The sequence below is a fragment of the Protomyctophum parallelum genome, assembly GCF_964188405.1.
Source record: "Protomyctophum parallelum genome assembly, chromosome: 8".
NCBI lineage: Eukaryota > Metazoa > Chordata > Actinopteri > Myctophiformes > Myctophidae > Protomyctophum > Protomyctophum parallelum.
This window is the reverse complement of record NC_139703.1, coordinates 4,311,475-4,327,690: the sequence shown is the minus strand read 5'-3', so window position 1 is coordinate 4,327,690 and position 16,216 is coordinate 4,311,475. Positions and strand designations below refer to the sequence as shown.

The window sequence follows — 16,216 nt, the reverse complement described above, 5'->3', positions numbered from 1 at the left end:
ATAGGTTTTGTGTGTGTGTGTGTGTGTGTGTGTGTGTGTGTGTGTGTGTGTGTGTCTGTGTGGGGGGCTATTTATAAAACCCCTGTAGTTTAACCCATTTTGACCTGAGATCAGATTCTAAAAATGTCTTCTACATCCTGACAGTTTTCTGAAAAAGCTATGTTTCTATGTCAGTCAAAAATAGCAGAGCTACAAGCTTGTAGCACGCCACATAACATAATGCAAACACCAAAAGGGGTTCCCGCCCCTTGCATATTTGAAACCATTATGATGTTCTCTCTGGGAGTATCAAGGATGGATAGGATTAGGAACGAGTACATCAGAGGGACGGCACATGTTAGATGTTTAGGAGATGAAGCCAGAGAGGTCAGACTGAGGAGGGACAGAGGAGGGATAGTGAGTATATCGGTAGAAGGATGCTGAGGTTGGAACTTCCAGGCAGGAGGCGTAGAGGAAGACCAAAGAGAAGATTTGTGGATGCAGTAAAAGAGGACATTAAGTTAGTTGGTGTGAGAGAAGAGGAGGCAGAGGACAGGGTGAGATGGAGGCAGATGATTCACCGTGGCCATCCCTGAAGGGAACAGCCGAAAGGAAAAGAAGAAGATATAGGACTACAATTATTGATTACGTTTTCCATGAATTGAATAACCGAGAAGCACACAAAGTAAATATATGAATTAATAAGTAAATAAATACATGAGAAAATAAATCTGATGGGTTAACTGTTGCACCTCTATCTATGCCACACAGCGGTCATAGACCGCCGTTCTGCTCATTGACCCTCTGTTCTGTTGCCATAGTGACAACCTCCTGAAGAGAAGAAGACCATATACTGTATGTACACAGACAGATATACAGTATATCGTCGCTGTCAGGCACAAAGAAACCTGTTTTATCATCGTCCTACTTGATCATACTACAGCGTGACACAACAGCATTGAGGGTAGCAGGTCTGCAAGTTTCACATTTTGTGCAAGCAAAAAGGAACAGTTTTGGACATTCTGTATGAGGTTTTCACCAGACAGTGACGATATAATGTCGACACACAGACAGACAGACAGACAGACAGACAGACAGACAGACAGACAGACTGACTGACTGACTGACTGACTGACTGACTGACTGACTGACTGACTGACTGACTGACTGACTGACTGACTGACTGACTGACTGACTGACTGACTGACTTGTGAAACTGAGTGTTGGGGATCAGAAGGGCAAGAGATGGCATTCACATTCAACAGTAGTCATTATTTCTGGTGACGTCTCGTCAACATAAACTAGGGTACCCATTAGTACCAGACATGGGAGTCATGAACCTCTGAAATATGTTTCAGAGGTGTTACAACTTGCGCGAAAGAGTCAACTGCAGACAACTAGATGAAAGCACATTTCTGCCCCTGGATAAAATGGTCAATTGCATCACAATTCAGAACATTGTATTTTGATTCAGCAGTGGCAGAAATGGGCTTCCAGAGAGAAGAGGAGAGGAGTGGAGAGAAGCATCTGAACAGAATAAGACAAATAACTACCGTAATCTAATATGTATTTATCTTTTTATGTGCGTGTGTGCGTGTGTGTGTGCGTGTGCGTGTGTGTGCGTGTGCGTGTGTGTGTGTGTGTGTGTCCTGCAGCATCTGTCCAGTAGACACAGCGTGCAGCAGAGCACCACTCAGGTACTAGTTAACACAAACAGTACACTCACATCTCTGTCTCTCTCCTTGGTGTGTGGACTATATTGCCCTCTATTGGCAAATAGCAGTACAAATGAAGTAAGAGTACAGGGAAATGACGTATTTATCCCATAATGAAGTACAGAGATTGTTGGTATGAAGGTATATACTGTACAAAATAATTATGATATACAGTAGAGTGCAGCCCTGAGATTATGTCCGTCCATTGGTCAAAACCCCTTTCGCTCATTTGTGTACAAAACCAGATGTTTTACAATAATTGAACTCTTGGGAGCGTAAAATGAAACCAACTGGAGGTTACCAACTCTCCATCTTTAAGCTGGGGACCACCTTCAACTCCCTCAAGGGCCACTGGTGGTCTCCGGAACAGTAGTTGAGAAACAGGGATGTAGTAATATTGGGCCCCAACCAGCCGGGCCAAACTAGCAATACCTACAGTATTTGACCACTTGGAAAGTCGCGCTTCTCAATCATGCAGGACAGTCCTGGGGTCTTTGGTTAAGAAGGCATTTGGAGAATCTTAACACTTGAAGTCCTTTGTCAATTGAAGCCTAATTTTGATACTGACGCCTGACGCCATTGCCGAAGCCCTTCGGCAAATGCGCTGTTATAGTGCGTTCGGTCTACTGCTAACTGACCGGAAATGGCGGCTTTTCAAAATAAGAGCTAAAATAAAAAGAATACTGGCGTGAATTAGATCCTAATTTTTCAATAAATGCTAGCTGGCAATGGGTTGGGTTTGACACGTGAAGGGTGTGTTTTTTTATGTGTATTTCCAGGGTGACAGTTCTCGGCAGCGACACGGAGAGCCGTGCAGACTTCCTGTTCCTCATCACTTGCTGGTCAACCTCAAGAGTTTCACATACAACACTATAGGAGAAGACACCGATATATTCTTCTCTCTGTACGACCTGAGAGAGAGCAAGACCATCAGGTATTATACACGCACGGTTGCACGCACGCACGCACGCACGCACGCACGTTATCCACACCAAGCAATTATCCTACATTATAACTTGGCCACGCCTACTTTTGTGTGATGCTGACAGCGTCACACAAAAGTACCTCAGCGTCACGCTGTACGTAGTATGAAAACACAAAAAGTTAGAATATGGAGATTGTGATACGATATATGGAAGGCCGCTTTGTGGGCCCCATGTATCCTCTGCGCTCTGCATGGCCCCACCAATTGTGACCACTTTATTATCTCTTTATGATGGCATGAACCACTGACAGAGAATTGTCATGGTTTGCAGGACCCAAGTGCAGGAACTCAAACAAAGGCAGGACAAGAAGATCACATAAACTAGACTTTACTTGGTAAATGACATAGGATAACAGAAGTACGTACATACTGTACACTGAACATAAAACCTGACACTAACTTAGGTCATATTCACACCAGAAAGCTTTACTGCAATTTAAAAAAATCCTGCTGCACATTGCCTCATTCGAATCCTAATGAATCAAAGAACCGCATTCTACTTCGTCAAAAAACGGGGGTTTCGCTTCCAATCGCACTTGATTTTGATTCGGTGCAGGTTTGAATGCAATCCGCAGCAAATAAAGGAAATGAAGCAAGCTATGTGGCGGATGAGGAGCTAAACACTGATATATAATATAGGGATATTAATTTTACGCAGCGCAAAGATGCCCGTTACCGTGGATAGACGTGGGCATTGAAATACGAGGACGAGTACATTAATCAATTGCTTAAGGAAACAAATAAAAACACTCTAGTGTACAGAATATTCAGTCCGTCTGTGCGTAAACATGGAGTGTTGTCACTGCTGTCACTGTGTGGAGAGGGAGTGGGGACTTTCTTCATCTCGATAAACTTGTAAACGTCCGAGGTCGGATTAATTTTGTGCTGCTGTCTGCGCTGTGCCTCCACATGCCCAAAAGAACATTGTGTGCGTACGTGCAAGCACACACACTGTGCACACAAGAGTGAGAGAGAGAGAGAGAGAGCGACGTCCTAACTATTACTCGAAGTATCATTTTAAAACCATAGATTTCACTGTGTAGTTTATGAATTGAACACATTGATAAAGTTCCCTGTTGCTGCGAATGACAGCGCGGACGTGTGAAGGCAAAGGCAGCAAATTAAATATGCAAGGATGATGCTAAACCAACTGATGCATCGACTCTACTGAAGTATAGATGTGAATATGACCTTATTAAGATCCAGCACTGAACAAACACAAGGCAGAGTTTAAATGAAATAGTCACTTGGAGCTCACCAACCCAACCTGGCTCAGCTGGTGATGGCAGCCTTGGCAGGTGATGGCACTCAGGGCAATCAGAGTCAGAGGAGTAGGACTTGGAGAGACAGAGGAAATTATGGGCAAACTGGGAGGGGCTCAGGACGTGTGTGACCATGACAAGAATCCACAAAAAACTAAAAATCGTTGCGAGTGTGTTTTGTGTTAGTGTTCCGGTTTTACCCCTTTACTTATGTAAAAAAAAGTAGCCTACTTCTTCCATCACTGTTAATAACACATAGGCCTGCATGCCACTTAATGAGGATGCATTAATAATGCATTGACAGTGGTAAAGAGTAAAGACGCTAGGAGCATGAAATGCTAATGGTGCTAAGTTTGCCTTGAAGTGACAGCTGAGATGCTGCACGCACGCACGCACGCACATGGCTGTGCGCAAGGTGTGTATGTCCACAGGGGGTGACAGTGGGAACAGTGGGAGCTGACATTTCTCCACATGACAACTCTCTCCACTGCGATAATTACGCCCCATGCAGACAGCATCATAGATTGCCTCATAAATGTTTGGTCGGCTCTCTTTTTATGCAATATACCCTTTATTAGTTCTGCTATTAGACGATGTGTTGCTGCTGTGACCTATACAGTACCATCAGATCTTTCTATTAATGTTAAAATGATGAATTAAAAATATGCCAATTTGTTACCTGTTGCTGCTGTGATCTACAGTACAGTAGTATATTAATGTGACGATGTGTTGCTGCTGTGATCTATACAGTACAGTAGTATATTAATGTGACGCTGCTGTGACCTATACAGTACAGTAGTATATTAATGTGACGATGTGTTGTGAGGTGATCTATACAGTACAGTAGTATATTAATGTGACGATGTGTTGCTGCTGTGATCTATACAGTACAGTAGTATATTAATGTGACGATGTGTTGCTGCTGTGACCTATACAGTACAGTAGTATATTAATGTGACGATGTGTTGTGAGGTGATCTATACAGTACAGTAGTATATTAATGTGACGATGTGTTGTGAGGTGACCTATACAGTACAGTAGTATATTAATGTGACGATGTGTTGTGAGGTGATCTATACAGTACAGTAGTATATTAATGTGATGATGTGTTGTGAGGTGACCTATACAATACAGTAGTATATTAATGTGACGATGTGTTGTGAGGTGACCTATACAGTACAGTAGTATATTAATGTGACGATGTGTTGTGAGGTGATCTATACAGTACAGTAGTATATTAATGTGACGATGTGTTGTGAGGTGATCTATACAGTACAGTAGTATATTAATGTGACGATGTGTTGTGAGGTGACCTATACAGTACAGTAGTATATTAATGTGACGATGTGTTGTGAGGTGACCTATACAGTACAGTAGTATATTAATGTGACAATTTGGTGCTGCTGTGACCTATACAGTACAGTAGTATATTAATGTGACGATGTGTTGTGAGGTGACCTATACAGTACAGTAGTATATTAATGTGACGATGTGTTGCTGCTGTGATCTATACAGTACAGTAGTATATTAATATGACGATGTGTTGCTGCTGTGATCTATACAGTACAGTAGTATATTAATGTGACGATGTGTTGTGAGGTGACCTATACAGTACAGTAGTATATTAATGTGACGATGTGTTGTGAGGTGACCTATACAGTACAGTAGTATATTAATGTGACGATGTGTTGCTGCTGTGATCTATACAGTACAGTAGTATATTAATGTGACGATGTGTTGTGAGGTGATCTATACAGTACAGTAGTATATTAATGTGACGATGTGTTGTGAGGTGACCTATACAGTACAGTAGTATATTAATGTGACGATGTGTTGTGAGGTGACCTATACAGTACAGTAGTATATTAATGTGACGATGTGTTGCTGCTGTGACCTACTGTATACAGTACAGTAGTATTTTAATGTGACGATGTGTTGTGAGGTGACTATAGCTGACACCAACTCAGAACGCCTGCATTGCCATCCCCCACTCCCACCAGTGTTGCCATATCCGCTTATTAAGCGACTTTGGCCTAACGTTTTCCTGTCGCTTATGTTAATATCGGTAGTTGTGGCTTGCGTGTAGTTGGTTATGATTGGTACATTTGGCGCTTTTATATAGCGCTTTTATCCAAAGCGATTTTACATAGATGTTTTACATGTGCATTAAATTCACCCATTCATACACCGATGGCAGATGAAACCATGCAAGGCACCAACCTGCACTTAAGGTTTCAGAGTCTTGGTCAACGACACTAACTGGGGGATCCCGGGATCGAACTGGGAACCTCATGGTTCTCCATCTGGCAGCTCTACCGGCCACTCTACCCCTGAGCCACTACCACTGTTATTTGGGCTTCCTTCCTAAATGTTATCATAGTACATAGAGAAATGGTTGCTTATTTCTATTGCGTAATCTAGCAACACTGGCTGTCACGTGTATCTACACGGCAAGGATGTCTAATTTAGACATCCCAATTAGAGCCACTAGAGGCGACATGGTACACAAATCCTACAAATGGTCTTTTAAGTGGGTGCCGTCGTCTGACGGCAGATCTCGCGGGCGGCAGATCTCGCGGACGTCCTCTGACGTTGATAATAAAGTCGATTTTCCTCTGATTTGTTTCTCTGAAAAATCTAATTGAAGAATTTTTTTATATAATTAGGATACTTGTGATTTGTTGGTGTCTTATGTTTTCGATCATATATATTTTTTACACGTTTTTTTACGAGAAAGAAAAAGCTTTTTAGGACGTTTGGGACTATAACAATTACAATTTACAATTTACAATTTAGGCATTTAGTGGACGCTCTTAATCCAGAGCGATTTACAACACCTCACTACGTATATCACATATGTCTCCTTTTCTTTGTTAACGAGTAAAAAAGAGCATGTTTTGAGGATGTGTGGACTATGACGTTTCTTCTTTCCTTTTCAGTGAGAGGTTTATGGTGAGACTGAACAAGAATGGAGGCCCTAAGAACCCAGAGAAGCTGGACAGGCTATGTGCTCTGTTTACGGTCAGTTGACACGCACTCGCACGCACGCACACACATGCACGCACGCACGGCCCGTGGAGTTAAGGCCCGGACCGGCCTGACCCGAAGCCTGACACCTTTTTATTTATTTATTATTTCTAGCATGCGCGCCGCTTTATTGGTGCACGCAGGCACTCACTCTCAGATGCGCTCTGATAAACCCACATTAAGAACAAGAAGTCAAGAACACACACATCACACTAAAAAGTACTTCATTGTAGTTGTATAAATGCTGCACTCTGTGCACTGTCAATCAGCAGTGCTCTACTCGCAGCACAGTGCATAATAATTAGGAGAGAGAGAGAGAGAGAGAGAGAGAAAGAGAGAGAGAGAGTGGTGCGCACGGAGAGACAGAGAGTCTAATACAACCTTTCTGGGTGATAATGCATACAGCCCCATATGTGAGGTAATAGGATACGACATTCCATGTTCTTGTCTTGTCTTGTATCTGGGTCATATAGAAGAATCAAAATCCTCTTAGCTGCTGGGAAAAAAGCGATCTTTACTGGCTCAAGACTGACATACCAGAATATAAACAATGGCGAACCATCATGGTCAATATTGAAGACATGGAAAAGTTGACATTCAAATGAAGAATAAGAGAAGATCTTTATGAAAAAAGATGGGAAAAATGGTCACTGTATAAATGCAAAAGAGGTGAATTGTGATGGAGTAAGGAAGAGTTAAAGGTACCCCCAAGTAAAGGTTCTAATTGAGTATACTTTATTTTGTAATTTTATTTATATGATTCGTTTATTTTTTTGTTTTTATTTTGTTTTAATTTCTGGGTCTGTAAACCCTCAATAATCGGAAAGTGTATATAACGGCGTGTGAGCCCGGCCCTGGGCCCGTTGGTCAGGGACAGACACGGCACGGCCCGGCCCTGGGCCCGTTGGTCAGGGACAGACACGGCCCGGCCCTGGGCCCGTTGGTCAGGGACAGACACGGCCCGGCCCTGGGCCCGTTGGTCAGGGACAGACACGGCCCGGCCCGACAGACACGACCCGGCCCTGGGCCCGTTGGTCAGGGACAGACACGGCCCGGCCCTGGGCCCGTTGGTCAGGGACAGACACGGCCCGGCCCTGGGCCCGTTGGTCAGGGACAGACACGGCCCGGCCCGACAGACACGACCCGGCCCTGGGCCCGTTGGTCAGGGACAGACACGACCCGGCCCTGGGCCCGTTGGTCAGGGACAGACACGGCCCGGCCCGACAGACACGACCCGGCCCTGGGCCCGTTGGTCAGGGACAGACACGGCCCGGGACCCGTCAGGTCCCAACGGGCTTATAGGGCTCTAACACACACATCACAAGTGTCTTTCTCTCTGTCTCTTTGTAGGATCTGAGTAACAAAGACATGAAGAGGGACCTTTACATCATCTCCCATGTTATCAGAACTGGTAAGTACTCATGCGCACACGCACACGCACACACGCGCACGTATCTTTATGGTAAAAAATATATATTTGAAGATTTGAAAAAAAAAAAAACAGTATAATTATGAATAGCCAAATTATTAAATATGGTTAAAACGTTTCTGGGGAGGACCGCCAGAACCCCCGAGATGGTCACTTAAACCCCTGAGATGTTCACTGAATGGTTATTATAATATTAATTACGGGTCATTGCTTGTCATCAAATCAATTTCTGGAGGCCTTTTGCGTTTTAATGCCTGAAACTGTACCCATCATTTTCCAATGCTAGTAAAGCAAGCCTGATAAAAGTATCAAACTCCCAAAATTCACCAGAACACAGGAAATTACATCTCTGTTAAAAAAGATTCTCACAGTCCAATGTTGGCAGCCCTGGGATTACGCTTGGTGTCTCTTCAAGCCAATGAACACATTGAAACTCTTGTCACACTGTATACAGTTGTATGGTCTTTCTCCAGTGTGGAAACGCTGGTGTGACTTCAGATTACTTGACTGGCTGAAACTGCTTTCACAATGTTTACAGTGGAAAGGTTTTTCTCCAGTGTGGACACGCTGGTGTCTCTTCATTGGATTCAATGTCGATGTGGTTTTGCTGTTGTAAATGTCGATGTCCAATTTACTTCAACTCATCAAGTAGGCTATATATTCCCGTCAGGTCGTATGTTGCTGAATGACAGTAAGAAGGGTCCATCTCACGTCCAGTATCGTCGTCCGTACGGCTGTGCCGTGCTGGCCATGAGCGACGTGCTTCAGACCATCTCAGAGCTCAAGGAAGAGAAGGACTTTGTCCTCAAAGTCTACACGTAAGTACAGTATAGTAGGGAATCTAGGGATGGGCAAAAAAAATCGATTCAGTGATACAGTATTTTGCAATTTCTAATGACACAATATCAATATCGAATCGCCAAGTTCAGAATCGATTTTTCGATATGTATGTATTTTTCACGTCAGAAAGACTGACTGACATTATCTGGCTGCATTGAAGTGTATGATTATTATGTTTAGAATTGTTTTAAAATGCTCTAGTATAATAAAAGCAAAGTAACTTGCAATATCGCAATATCAAATCGAATCGCAATATATTTAACGATCGCGATATAAATCGAATCGGCACCCTAGGTATCGATGTCATATCGAATCGGGAGGCAAGTGAATCGTCCCACCCCTAAAGTATAGCAACGTTCAATCCATGGTGAGTTATGTATGCACTGACAACAGCACTGACGAAGGGCTCGCTTTTCTTTTTTTGTGACCAACTTTTTATTTTACTTTTCTTTAAAAGAACCCCGGGGTTAGCACAGATATTACAGGAGAGGGAAACAACAGTGATGTATACGTATAACATAATACATGTTTATTTTTCTAGCAAAACAAATAAAAAGTGCTTGCTTTTCTCTATTCTCCTCTGTTTCTAAGTTCTATGAATTCCTCCCCTCTGTCTCTCAGGTGTAACAATGAAAACGAGTGGTACCAGATCCATGAGAACATTATACGCAAGTCCAGCACCAAGTACACTGCTCCCAGCAGCAACTACGGTACGATATAAATACACTGCTCCCAGCAGCAACTACAGTACGATATAAGTACACTGCTCCCAGCAGCAACTACGGTACGATATAAATACACTGCTCCCAGCAGCAACTACAGTACGATATAAATACACTGCTCCCAGCAGCAACTACGGTACGATATAAATACACTGCTCCCAGCAGCAACTACAGTACGATATAAGTACACTGCTCCCCGCAACAACTACAGTACGATATAAATACACTGCTCCCAGCAGCAACTACGGTACGATATAAATACACTGCTCCCAGCAGCAACTACAGTACGATATAAATACACTGCTCCCAGCAGCAACTACGGTACGATATAAATACACTGCTCCCAGCAGCAACTACGGTACGATATAAATACACTGCTCCCCGCAGCAACTACAGTACGATATAAATACACTGCTCCCAGCAGCAACTACGGTATGATATAAATACACTGCTCCCAGCAGCAACTACGGTACGATATAAGTACACTGCTCCCAGCAGCAACTACAGTATGATATAAATACACTGCTCCCAGCAGCAACTACAGTACGATATAAATACACTGCTCCCAGCAGCAACTACAGTACGATATAAATACACTGCTCCCAGCAGCAACTACGGTACGATATAAATACACTGCTCCCAGCAGCAACTACAGTACGATATAAATACACTGCTCCCAGCAGCAACTACGGTACGATATAAATACACTGCTCCCAGCAGCAACTACGGTACGATATAAATACACTGCTCCCAGCAGCAACTACGGTACGATATAAGTACACTGCTCCCAGCAGCAACTACAGTATGATATAAATACACTGCTCCCAGCAGCAACTACAGTACGATATAAGTACACTGCTCCCAGCAGCAACTACAGTACGATATAAATACACTGCTCCCAGCAGCAACTACAGTACGATATAAGTACACTGCTCCCAGCAGCAACTACAGTACGATATAAATACACTGCTCCCCGCAGCAACTACAGTACGATATAAATACACTGCTCCCAGCAGCAACTACGGTACGATATAAATACACTGCTCCCAGCAGCAACTACAGTACGATATAAATACACTGCTCCCAGCAGCAACTACAGTATGATATAAATACACTGCTCCCAGCAGCAACTACGGTACGATATAAATACACTGCTCCCAGCAGCAACTACAGTACGATATAAATACACTGCTCCCAGCAGCAACTACGGTACGATATAAATACACTGCTCCCAGCAGCAACTACAGTACGATATAAATACACTGCTCCCAGCAGCAACTACGGTACGATATAAATACACTGCTCCCCGCAGCAACTACAGTACGATATAAATACACTGCTCCCAGCAGCAACTACAGTACGATATAAATACACTGCTCCCAGCAGCAACTACGGTACGATATAAATACACTGCTCCCCGCAGCAACTACAGTACGATATAAGTACACTGCTCCCAGCAGCAACTACGGTACGATATAAGTACACTGCTCCCAGCAGCAACTACGGTACGATATAAATACACTGCTCCCAGCAGCAACTACAGTACGATATAAATACACTGCTCCCAGCAGCAACTACGGTACGATATAAGTACACTGCTCCCAGCAGCAACTACAGTACGATATAAATACACTGCTCCCAGCAGCAACTACGGTACGATATAAGTACACTGCTCCCAGCAGCAACTACAGTACGATATAAGTACACTGCTCCCAGCAGCAACTACGGTACGATATAAATACACTGCTCCCAGCAGCAACTACGGTACGATATAAATACACTGCTCCCAGCAGCAACTACAGTACGATATAAATACACTGCTCCCCGCAGCAACTACGGTACGATATAAATACACTGCTCCCAGCAGCAACTACGGTACGATATAAATACACTGCTCCCAGCAGCAACTACGGTACGATATAAATACACTGCTCCCCGCAGCAACTACAGTACGATATAAATACACTGCTCCCAGCAGCAACTACGGTACGATATAAATACACTGCTCCCAGCAGCAACTACGGTACGATATAAATACACTGCTCCCCGCAGCAACTACAGTACGATATAAGTACACTGCTCCCAGCAGCAACTACAGTACGATATAAGTACACTGCTCCCAGCAGCAACTACAGTACGATATAAATACACTGCTCCCAGCAGCATCTATTTCAAATTTGTAGTTACTGATGCGACGCATTGTGAGCACTTTGGGTACTTTAAAGGACAACTTTAGTTTTTTTCAACCAAGGTTCATGTTTTAGGTTGTTATGTAAAAGGTGAGTGTTCATTTTCTTTCATTTGCTGCTTTCTTTCGTTTTAGAGATTTTAGCAGTTTTTGACAGGGGGGCGGGGGCATTCGAGCATGGGGCTAAATATGTATTTTTTAACACAATTTTATGGTGATTTATTTTTTTATGGTTTACTATAGTCCTAATAAACGCCAGGAAATTACATCTGGCCACAAAAGATCACGGGATCTATTGAATGTGACAAACTGACATATTGAGCTACACACAGTATAAGCCTTCCCCCAGTAGGCTACCTTCACATTCAGTAGATCCTGTGATCTTCTGTGGCCAGATGTAATTTCCTGGGGTTTATTAGGACTATAGTAAACCATAAAAAAATAAATCACCATCAAATTGTGTTAAAAAATGCATATTTAGCCCCATGCTCGAATGCCCCCGCCCCCCTGTCAAAAACAGCTAAAATCCCTAAAACAAAAGAAAGCAGCAAATGAAAAAAGATTAACACTCATCTTTGACTTTATCTAATAACAAACTAAAACATGAACCTTGGTTGAAAAAAACTAAAGTTGTCCTTTAAGTAAATATTTATGCCAATATGTTTTTATTTTTTGAATTCCGGACTTAAGTAAATGAATGGAGTACTTTTCCCACCACTGCAGATCGACCAGCTCACAATATGGATGCCGGGGTGTAAAGGAGTAGTTCACCCCACAAAACATGACTTATTCTCTATCAATTACACACCCCTTGAAGCCTTTTATTTTTGTCGCGTTCCTAAGCCAATAATTTGATGACTCTTTCCGCTGGTCATGAATACAACGCTTGTGTGTAATTGTACTAATTGATAGAAAATAAAGTAATTGTTTGGGTGAACTACACCGTTAAGTGGTTAGCCAAACTGCTGACCTATATCTGAAAAATAAATGCTTGCCAATAGCTTTCTTGACTAAATGGGTTCATAAAGGGAGGCGATCACAGTTGGGGTACCCAGAGGTTCTGGGCGAAAAACTGGGAAAATGAAAATGGGATATGTCTAATTATGCGTGCTGAATCCATTCCAACCAGGAATGGTTTGCATGTTTATATAATCACGGGTGACGGGTCGCTCTACGGATCAGATTATTGACGGGCGGGTGCGACTGCGTGTTGTCACAATTGGACCTGTGAAGGCCTCTGTCTCACATCAGTCATGCATGGTTTTGTGCGTGTGCGTGCGTGTGTGTGCGTGCTTCAGGCCTGGTCATCTCCCTCCAGTTGTTCCGTGGAGACATGGAGCAGGTCCGCAGAGACTGTCCGCTCATCTTCAGCAGAGGAGTGGCCGTCACACGCAAGCTGGGCTTCCCCGACGTCATCATGCCAGGTGAGGATCAAATGATGTCATTACGATGTCATCATGCCAGGTGAGGATCACATGATGTCATTACGATGTCATCATGCCAGGTGAGGATCACATGATGTCATTACGATGTCATCATGCCAGGTGAGGATCACATGATGTCATTACGATGTCGTCATGCCAGGTGAGGATCACATGATACACATGCAGCAATAGAGTACCGGAGTCTGACGTCAATCGCTTCCGTTACCAGCCCTGGGTCACAGGGTGCCTTTCTCCAAAAGGGGATTTTGTTTCCACCGGGAAAAAAAATACTTTTAGTTACTCCACTGCGCCTTCTACCGATATTGCCCAGAGAATTGCCTCATAGAGTATATTTTTAAAATAAAATCCCTTTCTGGCCAAAAAGTACCGTTTATACGTGTGGTGGGGGGATCAGAGTGCTCCCACTAAGGAAAGTAGGCTTTCTAATGACACAACCCGCCTTTGTTTTGGTGAGTAGCAAAAACTTTCTTTTTATTTACGTTAAAGACGAGAGGCTGGTCTGCATTCATGTGAGCGGCGGAAGTCGAGAGTAACATAGCTCTAAATGCAACGCATTAGAGCTATGGACCAGAGCTAGTCCCTCCCTAACATTTTGGTCTAGTTTGTATTTGTCGGCAAAATTGTCAATATATTTAGGCGTATTCTTAGTCGTCATGGCTTAGTTTTTAACTTTTTGGATGGGGGGGGCTTTCATAAGTGGAAAGTTTTTTTTTGTCATAGTTTTTGTCGACACTGACGCATACGCACACACTTACAGTACTTTGCCCAATGCTTTTGAAGTAAGTAACTGTTACTGTACGTCCTTGGTCTGATTCTCAGGTGACGTCCGTAATGACCTGTACCTGACCCTGGAGCGCGGGGACTTTGAGAGAGGAGGGAAGAGTGTCCAGAAGAACATAGAGGTCACCGTCTATGTCCTGTACGCTGATGGAGACATACTGAAGGTACAGACATGCTACTATGTGTCCTGTATAACCCATTCTGACCTGAGATCAGATTCATACGAGGTTTCCACTGGACACACACTGGTCTGATGAACCCATTCTGACCTGAGATCAGATTCTAAAAATGTCAGTCGCTCTTCGATTTTTCAAAAATAGCAGACCTACAAGCTCGTATCGCGCCACTCGGTGGCGCGATATGAGCTTGTAGATCTGCTATTTTTAAATAGCTAAAGCATAACATGATGCTGACACCAAAATGGGTGCCCGGTCAGAATGCGATAAACTGATGTAGACATACTGAAGGTACAGACATGCTATACTATTCCTGTATAGACTGATGTAGACACACTGAAGGTACAGACATGCTACTATGTGTCCTGTATAGACTGATGTAGACATACTGAAGGTACAGACATGCTACTACAGTATATGCCCTTTTTACACTGATGGAGACATGTTAGAAGACCTTGTATTGAACTGTACTTCCCTGACGTGAGTTTGTAGATCTGCCATTTTTTGAAAATGTGCGAGTAATTGTTTTTTGAATGGGAACAACCCATGAAAAGGTTTGAGCACCATTGATTATGACAGACAGACAGGCAGACAGGCAGACAGGCAGACAGGCAGACAGACAGGCAGACAGACAGACAGGCAGACAGACAGGCAGACAACCAGATGGGCGAATGGGAGGATGTTGAAACATGTCTGTGTGGAATGAAGCAGTCAGCAGTCCCAACGTGTTCTCACCTCTACTTGACCCCTGCCAGGGCTCAGCATGGGAATAAATGGCCTGTAGTCTCGCTGTTTCCTCCTGCTGGTGTCAGAAGCAATAATGCTCTATTCAAGTGGATGGGTTTTTTGCCGAACTTTACACGTGATTTTATTACCTTAATAAACATTGTCATGCTTCCGGTCGCTAGTTAAAATTTTACTTTCAGTCACCATGATATGCGTTTTGCGATAATGGCGCCATTTTTTTTTTTTTAATCGATGATAAAATAGGGCATGATGTAGGAGGGGAAGACTCACCCATTGACCCCCCCCCCCCTCTGGTACCAACCATTAGCATTCATTCCAGTTCCATTTCAGAATGTCACAATAGAAAGATATAGGCTTCGTTTACGGTCTGTAAAACCAGCACGGGAGGCTGTCCATTAATTTGTTCAGTCTACGCTCGAACCAAACTAGCTCAGTGGCCTATAGTGGTTAGAGTGTGTTATTAGTATTACAGCTCAGTGGCCTTGTGGTTAGAGTGTGTTATTAGTATTACAGCTCAGTGGCCTTGTGGTTTAGAGTGTCCGCCCTGAGACTGGGAGGTCGGGGTTCAATCGAAAAGGGGACCCAGTGCCTCCCTGCTTGGCACTCAGCATCAAGGGGTTGGATTGTAAGTCCCTGCGGCATACTAGCCTCATGTCCATGGCGTGTACTGTACTTGTACATCAAGCTGCCTCATGCTACAGAAACAGGAGATGGGTCTCATGGCAAGGCTTACTTGAGCCAAACTCATAGAAACAGACAACATGATTGTAATCTCATGTTTAAACATTTTAATTGCACATAATAAAACAGTACAGATAATGCCCCTAATTAGCTAGCCTGGTAGGGCATGTCTGTGCCCAGGCAGGCACTAGAGTGCACACGCACGTACGTATGCACACACACGCACAGACACACACACAG

At 43.5% G+C, this 16,216-nt stretch overlaps 1 protein-coding gene across 1 annotated transcript in view; it reads left to right on the top strand.

The window, feature by feature from the left end:
* Positions 1 to 16,216, top strand: part of dock3 (dedicator of cytokinesis 3) — a gene marked incomplete at both ends in the record, with an annotated part of 250,584 nt that overhangs the window by 172,542 nt on the left and 61,826 nt on the right. Inside the window, 8 exons of the mRNA XM_083772261.1 lie at positions 1,635 to 1,676; positions 2,474 to 2,628; positions 6,881 to 6,962; positions 8,319 to 8,379; positions 9,068 to 9,215; positions 9,859 to 9,947; positions 13,446 to 13,571; positions 14,412 to 14,536. Coding sequence (XP_083628387.1) covers positions 1,635 to 1,676; positions 2,474 to 2,628; positions 6,881 to 6,962; positions 8,319 to 8,379; positions 9,068 to 9,215; positions 9,859 to 9,947; positions 13,446 to 13,571; positions 14,412 to 14,536 — 828 coding nt within the window. The remainder of the gene's footprint in view (positions 1 to 1,634; positions 1,677 to 2,473; positions 2,629 to 6,880; positions 6,963 to 8,318; positions 8,380 to 9,067; positions 9,216 to 9,858; positions 9,948 to 13,445; positions 13,572 to 14,411; positions 14,537 to 16,216) is intronic.